Source organism: Fonticula alba (assembly GCF_000388065.1).
Source record: "Fonticula alba strain ATCC 38817 unplaced genomic scaffold supercont2.9, whole genome shotgun sequence".
Classification (NCBI taxonomy): Eukaryota; order Rotosphaerida; family Fonticulaceae; genus Fonticula; species Fonticula alba.
The window spans coordinates 936,064-944,674 of NW_009242979.1; the positions used below are offsets into that span (position 1 = coordinate 936,064).

Sequence of the window (8,611 nt, forward strand, 5' to 3'; positions counted from 1 at the left end):
AGAGGGAGGAAGAGGAGAGAGGGAGGAAGAGGAGAGAGGGAGGAAGAGGAGAGAGGGAGGAAGAGGAGAGAGGGAGGAAGAGGAGAGAGAGGCGAACCTGCGGAGAAAGGAGTTAGAGACAAGAAGGTCCAAACACCAAAAACACACAAATCGGTTGCCCCCGACTGGTTGGGTACCCGCGCGAGACGCCCCCATAAAAATGTCTCCCCCGCGCCCCCCCCCCCCCCCCCCCCTACCCACCACACACGCACACACAAACGCTATACCTATACGGCCGCAGACCCTCCTTCCTTCCCGCACACGCCCTGTCCGATGGTGCGGGAAGGCGCCTGGGCGGGGAGGGCCCCAGGTTGTGAAGGGCGGCGCGTTGCTCCTTCTGCTGGCCTCCCCGGCCGACGTGCGGCGCCCCCGGCGCCTTCCACTCCCGTCCCTGTCCCCGTCCCGGACCCGGCTCCCCCCACACCAGCCCGAGAAACCCCCCGGTGGCCGTCGGGCGGACACGAAGCTCCCTCCCACTCCGGCGTTTATATATGCACCCTGTCCCGGCCGGTGCCCGCACCGGGGAATCACCAGCAAGACATGACACAGAGGCCTCGCCCCTGGGTGGGAAGGGGAACCGGGAAACCGCCGAGACGAGAGGGCAGGCGAAAGAGAGAGAGAGAGAGAGAGAGAGGGGGAAGCAGAAAGACACGGAGAGGTCAGAAGGCTGCGGCCTCGCCACCGCCCCCGACCGGGGGTGCTCTGGCGACGAGCTAGCCTCTACCCCCTTCCCCTGCTATTACTGGCCAGGCACGTTCCTCCCCGCCCCCGGCTCGGGGGCGCTAATTTGAAAATTAGCTTTTCAAAAAAAAATAACTCCGACCAGGAATGCCCCGCCCCGCCGCCGTAGCCCCCACCGGAGCCCCGCCCTCCGCGTCCCGGAGACACTTGACCGCGGGCTTGCGCGGGTGCTTTGGCCCACCGGTCCCCGGGGGGGGGCAGGCAGCACGCGCCTCGACATGCCCGAGAAGAAGACGCCCGGCTCCCCCTCGGGCCCGGCTCTTGGCACACCGAGGACCGGCCGGGCGAGAGGCGGCTACCGGGGGCCACCGGGAGCGCCCTGAAGGGCCGGCCCGGCCTCGAGCGCCTGGGCGGAAGGGGCCGGCGCACGGCGACCTCAAATCATCGCCACAGGGCCCACACAGGGGGGAGGGGGCCTGGAAGGAGACGCCTGGGCAACGAGGGGCCAACGCCAGCGGCCGCTGTCCAGGCCCTGTGGCGCGAAGGCTCGACCGACCATTGTTCCCCCTCTCCGGCTCCCGGGCGCCGTGGCCGGGGCTCCTCACACAACCCGGTGAGAGGGGAGACAAGAGCAAGGAGAGCCGGTGCCAGAAACACGGCGCTGGAATTCGGCCAGCCTGCACTATTCTCGACCCCTGCTGGCCGACGATGCCCAAAAACGACCCTGGCAGAGAGGGCCTCCTCTCTGTCTGTCTCTCTCTCTCTCTCTGCCCCCCAGGGGGGGACGACATCGGGGGAGACCTCGGGCCGTTGGCCAGGCTCGGCGGGGTACTTGCATTAGCTCCTGTGTGGCTGCGCGTGCCAAGGAAACAAACAAGTCCACTTGACGGTGGCCGCCCCCCCCCCCCGGCTTGTCCGGAAACGCGGCCCGCCGATCGGGTTAGGCCATCCAGGGGGAGGGGGGCCGAGGGCCGGAAATACAAGCCGCAGCGTCCGCCGCCACATCACAGCGAGATGACGACCACCGGCCGGCGAAACGAGTCCCGGGAGAGCCGCGCCAGGGGCGGGGGGGGGGCTGGCGGGGGAAACAAAAGCACCCGAACCCCTGGCTGTTCGGGACGCACACGCTCTTACGCACACACACACACACACACACACATGCACGCTCGCACCTCCGGCGGGAGAAATACAACCGGCCCTCCAGCGGAAGTGGGCGGGTGGACGCCGGACCCCGCTGGCGCGCCAATGTGAGGCCACATGCCGACCCCTCCCCCTGGCGGGGAAGGCCGTTTCCAGAGAAACACCCCTCCGTGAGGGCCCACACATACACACACACACGCACCCGGGCACACACAGACAAACACACACACACACACACACAGATACGGAGCACACCCCCCCCCCTTGGAAACGACTAGCAGCGAGAGGTGGGGAACACCCCCGCCCTTAGGGCGTGCGGCGCGGACGCAGCCCGGCCTGCCGTGGTGGCCGGTGAATGGGATCCCCGAGAATGAAGCGCTCCCGGCTGGACATTTGGGGCGTGGTGGGTGCTTTGTGCGACGGTCGGGCGGGGGGACCCAGATGAATGGGGGGAGGGGCGGCTTTCGGCCGGGGGCGTTCGAACGCATGCGTGCGAGTGTGCCCTCGCGCGCGCGCGCGCGCGCCCACTCGCAACAACAAGCACCCCTGTCGCCTGTGCCCGTGGGAGTAGTCTCTAGACGAGGGCCTTCCCTGGAGTGTGCGAGGCGCCGAGACTCGGGGGCATCGGCGAGCGCACCTTGCCACCGCCTCGGAGAGGCCGAGCAAATGCCCGGGCAGGCAACGGAAAGCCGCGCCCGCCAGCAGGCCGGTCACAACCGGCGTCCAGAAGGCGGGACCTCGCCAGTCACTGCGCAAGTTCAACCCCCCCTTGCGCCCGGTCCCCGCGCGCGCTCGCTCGCTCCCCCCCTCCCCCGTGCCCCTCTCGCCGTCGAGGGGAGAGCCCCCGGGCGATCGGCCCCGCGAGGAGGCAGCCGCGGGCGCCGGCGGCGCCCCTAAAAAATATGGGTCATACGAGGGGCGCCCCATAGCGCGGATGGCCATTGGTCGGGCGGGAAAATTCCGCCCGGGAACGAGTGCCGAGGGGCGGCGCGCCGGACACGGGGGCCAGGGCGGGGGGCGGAAGGGGGGGGGGGGCGGGGACCGGAGTGGGGTACCCCGTTCCCCCCTCTGGACTGCCACACCAACATGCCGCGCTGGTGGCCACTGGCGCGGCCGGCAGCCCCGGACCGGTCCCCGTAAACTCGGCTGAGAGAGCGAAAAAGATGTCTTTTTTATTACGCGCCCAAGTAGGTGACGCACCTTCACCACGTTATCCTCTCGGCCTTGTGAGCCCGTTTTTCAACCCGAGGCAGGGGCCACAAACAAGAGCGCGGGGGGGCAAACGTCCCCAAGTCATGTAGGCTCCCCCGGGGGTGTATGAGTTCCGAAAAGCGGCAAGGGGGAACGGGGCAGGCGCGCTGAGACCCCCCCCCCCCCCCCCCGGCTGCCCTGGCGTTGGCCCTCTGCGTTCAGGCGCGGCGACCGGCACGCCACGCGTCGTAGCCCTGGCGCGGCGTCCGCCCCTGACCCAGGCTCGCCCGGCAACCAGGGCACAGCCGAAAGGCCAGGGGGGGTAAACTTAGGGCCGGCGGCCACGCCTTTGCCGGCCTTGTGCCAAGGCTAGGGGCCTTCAGCCCGTTCCCCCCCCCCCCGGTGGGATGGTGTATTGTGTGTGTCTATGAGGTCGTCGACCGGATGTGGCCTGCTCCCTCCGGGCGTTCTCCGCCTCGGCGGGGGAGTTCCCCTGGCGCCTACTCGCGTGCTCATACTTGCCCGGAAGCCGCACACCATCGGAATGCCGGAGGAATGCCCCTCCTAATCCAAGCAAATTGCGCCCCCCGGGGCGCCGGTGTTTCACTGGGACCGCGCTCGGGCAAACGGCCTGAGCGACCGGCGCCTCCGGCGCCCTTTTCCGCCTTTCGTCCCGGCCCGCGGTGTTCCCTCATCATCGCCCCCGGTGCGTCTGGACGTTCCTCGGTCTTGACAGCTTGCATGCTCCCCCGCTCGGGTTGTTCGCTCCCGTCCCTCCCCCCGGCCCCCCCCCTCGCTCCCCGCTGCCCACGACCCGGAAAACGCGAAAGCCCCCGCCGGACGCCGTCCGTCTCGACCATTCCCTCCCGAGTGGACCCCAGCCCGGATGCCCCGCCTTCCGGCCTCCCCCCCCCCTTTCAGCTGTGGCTTTTATCATTTCACGGATGGCCTCCCTGCCCAGCATTTCCGGAGGGCAGGCCAACGCCCCCTTTTGGCTCGCATTTCCACGATCGCCGATCACGACACCGACATCACGGATGCCAAATCAATTGCACACATGACATCGCGGGAGAGGTGCCAATGGTCGTGGCCTCAGTCTAGGGGTCTGTATTGGGTGCGCTTTCAGCCCCCCCTCCCCCTCGCGGAAAGGGGGGAGGGATGAAAGCGGGAGAGAGAGAGAGAGAGAGAGGAGGGGGGTGAGCCCGCTCCTATGTGCCTCGGTGTACTTTTGCCAGCGAACGGACAACCGGGGGCCGAACGATGGGGCAGGCAAGGGGCCGCGCCAGCGCGTCAGAGAGCATCCCCCCGAAGAGGGAACGGGGGAATGGCGACGATCTATATGGGCACGAGCGCACGCCGAGCGGCCGCGCCCCCTGCGCGTGCCTCCATCCTTCGCACCGTTCTTCTCTCGGCAAATGTCGACAGCGTGGCGGCGAGGCACAGGGAGGAGGGAGGAAAGAGACAAATATGGGACACAGTAAAGGGGGAAGGGGGCAAGGACAAATGTGTGTGTGTGTGTGTGTGTGTGTCTGTGTGCGTGTGCGCGGAGCAGGTGGGAGGAAAGGGGGCCATCCTTGGTAGGAAGGACATGCTGATTGTCATCCGTGCGGAGGGGAAGTGGGCAGCAGCAGCAGCAGAGGGAGGGAGGGGAGGGGGGGGGGGAGATGGGAGAGGGATATACATCACGACCCACCAGCACGCGCTCGGAGAGGAAGATAGACGCGCCCCTGGGGGTGGTGAATGAGAGAAGCGAGCCCCTGGCCCGTCTCCCGGGACTCCTCCCGCCGCCCCCCCCCTGCTCCGGGTGAGACTCGCCGATGGCTACTTCTGGATGGGAGGGTCGTCGTTTTCCTCGAAGAAGACGCTCGTGTCGGTCGTAGACTCGGCCGCCGAGGAGGAGGGCTGCTGCTTCGAAGCCACGGCATGCGGGGCGGAGTCCAGCCAAGTGGGGTCCAGCATGGTGCCCAGGTCACCGGAGCCGAACATTCGGCCGGCCCCCGCGCCGGGGTTACTCGGATCATACGACCCCCCATCAAGGAGCGAGGACATTTTGCCTCCGCGAGTGAGGAGCTGCAGCAGGGGGGCACTCATCGGCGGCGAGTCCGGCGACAGGGAAAACTCCCCGGACAGTTCGCTCGCAACGTGGGCTCGAGCTGCCAGGCCAGAGGTGGGCTCATCTGCATGCGAGTGATGGTCGCCCGGCGAGGTGGCCCCATCGCAGGTGTCGCGCGGCTCGGCCACACCATCCTGATCGCTGCCAGGCACAGGAGTGCCCGCGGCCGGGGGGGTGTCTCGGCTCTCAGCATCGGACGCGGGGGGATTCGGGTTCAAGCTGTCCCAGTTGAGAGCATCGTGTACCCAACTGGACGGAGCACGCCGGGGGAGGACCGCCGCGCGGTTGCTGATGAACATGTCGTCCGGGTGCAGGCGCACCGCGCATGGCAGATCACTGGCATGCAGGCCACACCGAACGCACAGGCCGGCCGACAGGCGCTCATGATACGTCCGCGAGGGGATGGACAATTGGCCGTTCATGAAGTAGATGTTGAAGTCCGCGAGCAAGGTTGGACAGGTGGTGCTCGAGGGATGCTGGAAGCAGAAGGTACACACGGATGACCGGGTGTATGGCGATGGAGGGAGCTGGAAGCGCAAGCGCGCGTCGTGGGATTCCGTCAGCAGACGCAGGCGCAAGCGCGGGTCCATGTTGAGAGCCGGGTTCCGCCGGGGATGGGGAAGATGCAGCTCATCCGGCGGGAGGTAGGGCAACCGCGGAACCGAACTGCCATGGACCACCGGCAGGGCGAACTCCTCACGCAAGGTGGTCCCCTGAACCAGAGGGCACGGCCGATCCGGCGGGTGCGTGCCACAATCCATGCAGAGGTTCTCCACCCAGCGCCGGGCATACTCGAAGAGGAGATTCGGCTGCACGGTATCCGAGCCGGTGGGAATGGGCCGGCGTCCGCATGCCGAGCAGGGCAGCAACGGCGCACCATGGCACTTGCCACACAGATGCGCCCCGAACAGCCGGGGGAAGTACTCCACCACATCCCAATTGACCAGATTATCCGGGCGAGTTGAGCGCCGGGCGGAGGCTCGCGCTTCGGAGATGGTTCGCGCCACATTGCTCGACAGCGGGGTCTCCCGGTGATTGAGCTGCGGCTTGATCGGGTACCGCTGGCGCATTGGACAGGGGATGGAGGATGAATGGAGGCCGCAATTGATGCACAGGCCGTAGCGCTGTCGGCGGGAAATTTCCCCGGGCAACTGCTCCCGGTGTTGGTTCACGGCGAGGGTACCCTCACGCAGGAGCTTCGGACAGAGCTGATCCGCCGGGTGGGAGCCACAGTAGGTGCACAAGAGGGAGAAAATGCGCCGGTGGCGCTCGGCCGTCGAGAGACTCATACGCCCGGGGAACAGGCTGGATGGCACGAAGTTCCCCTCGACACTGGCCATCGACCGACGGTGATGGGGACAGGGCTCGGTGATGGGATGCCCGGCGCACATCAGACACACCCGAGCCCGAACACGGGCCTCCATCTGCTGCCGGGTCAGGGACACCGTGCCGTAGATGAAGATCTGCCCCCGGCGCAGGAGCGATGGGCACACCTCATTCACGGGATGCCCGCCGCAGTAGGGACACAGGCGCTGCTGCAGGCGCAGGCGCTGGTGGAATGGCCGGACCTTCAGCACTCCAGCCTCATTGGTATACATGTGGCGATAGAAGTGCGGCCGGCAGAGCTCCTCCTTCGGGTGCATGCCACACCGGGGGCAGAGCCCTTCGGCGGCCCGCTCGCGTGCCACCTCCGGCGTCACAAAGAGCACTGGCCGCAGGTTCGAACGAAGCGGCGAGTCGGCCAGGGGATTTGAGTGGACCAGCAGCCCGAGGGGGTCTTCCTCCAGGGCGGCGGGATATCGCCGAGGGCAGGGCAGGCTTTCGGGATGGTCGCCGCAAAAGGCACACAGGGCGGCCTTCTGGCGTCGGGCCATCTCCTGTGCCAGGAGGGGGGCCGTCGAGGGCGGGGTTCCATATGGACAGGGGGTGCGGCTGCTGTGCGTGCCGCACAGGAGGCATCGCCCGGCGGCCAGGCGGCTGGCCGTGGTGGCGGAGGTGATGAGCATCTGTTCCCGCGGCAGCCGGTGCGTCGGGTCCCAGGTGGTTGGCAGTGAATCGGGGCGCTCATATCGAGAGGGGGTGCCTTCAGCTCGACGAAGGAGCGAGTCACGCGACTCGGGTAACTTGCTCGGTGCCAAGGTGGTGAACATGGTCAGGAAGTCCGGCGCGTCGGGCGGACGGACAAGCCGGTTGGGGAGGGAGGCCGACCCAGAGCTGGACGGAGTTCTGCGCACATTCGTCATCATTGTAGGCGTGGTCATGGCATGAGGGGGAGGGGGGATGGGGTCAGATCGCGCGGGGCATCGGCCCAGCCGGAGACCGGTCCGTGAGGGCGGGAAGAAGGAAGAAGAGGCAAAGAGGGCAAGGGAAAAGCAGGTGGGAGTGACACGAACGGGAAGTTGCCTCGGCGGCCAAAGGAGCCAGCAAGCCAATGTGAGCTCGAGGACCTGCTGGCATCTTTGTTGGCACCACCGCTGCCACGCGAGTCGGATGGCGGATTGCTCGCATTGGGAAGAGCCCTGCCGGGGGGCAGCGACGCCGGCGTCATAAAAGATCGTCCACTAAAGTGCCGAGCGCCGGTCACAGAGGGACCAGTCAGCAGGACATGCACCGCGGCCGGCGCCGGTGGGGGGGACGTGTGCAAGGCGCGAGCATGGGTGGCCAGGGTCCACATCGGGGGGAGGAGGAGCTCGTCAAAGGGGAGAGGAGAACGCCTTTAGCGGCTTCCAGCCTCGAGCTGAGGAGCGGGCAAGGACCAGGTCAGCTGGCTGTGGCCTCCAAGCCCAAAAAGGTGCGTGTTCACACGCACATACACGCAGGAGGCCGAGCTAAGACAGGCCTTTGTGCGTGCGTCGGTGCGTGTGTGTGCGTGTGTGCGCGCGGGGGGAGGAGGGGAGAGGCAAAGGGAGAGGGGGCGGCAACATACAGCAAGAAAGGTGGCTGGCGTGTGTGGTCCGCAGAGGTGCTGACTCAAGGGAACAGGCCGCTAACGGGAGGACTGCCTTGGCGGAAGGTACAGCAGCAGCGCAGAGGGTCAGAGTCCATGGGGCCGGTGTGAATATGGTGGTGGTGGTGGCGGTGGTGGTGGGGGTGGGGGGGGGGCGAGGACGATAGGGGGGTCGCTCGTGGCCAATGCCGCACCCATCAAAATCAAAGAGAGACGAGACCCACAGAAGGGGAAAGCCGGGGCGAGATGCACACAGGAGGTGCTCAGGCCCGCACGGAGGTCGGCAACAGCGATCGGGCTCGCGGGCGGGCGGTCGTGCTTGGCACAGGTCCGGGAGGAGGGCAGGGGGGAAGAGCGCAGCCGGAGAAAGAGCAAGGAGGGGGCCGCAGGAGCAGGAGCAGGAGGAGAGAGAGGGCGACAGCTGCAGGTGCGCTGGGGGGGGGGGGGGGGCCCGGGGGGTTGCAGCTGTTGGTGCTGTTCCGGCGCCGGAGGCCGAAGCG

At 67.4% G+C, this 8,611-nt stretch overlaps 2 protein-coding genes across 2 annotated transcripts in view; both read right to left on the reverse strand.

The window, feature by feature from the left end:
• Positions 1-4,872: 4,872 nt before the first annotated feature.
• Positions 4,873-7,838, reverse strand: H696_05279 (hypothetical protein; the record flags this gene model as incomplete). The annotated part of the gene is made up of 2 exons (XM_009499142.1): positions 4,873-7,390; positions 7,558-7,838. 2 exons carry the CDS (start codon positions 7,836-7,838, stop codon positions 4,873-4,875), a joined length of 2,799 nt encoding a protein of 932 aa, XP_009497417.1.
• A 42-nt stretch (positions 7,839-7,880) lies between these two features.
• Positions 7,881-8,611, reverse strand: part of H696_05280 (hypothetical protein) — a gene marked incomplete at both ends in the record, with an annotated part of 1,150 nt that continues 419 nt past the window's right edge. Inside the window, 2 exons of the mRNA XM_009499143.1 lie at positions 7,881-7,901; positions 8,364-8,429. Coding sequence (XP_009497418.1) covers positions 7,881-7,901; positions 8,364-8,429 — 87 coding nt within the window. The remainder of the gene's footprint in view (positions 7,902-8,363; positions 8,430-8,611) is intronic.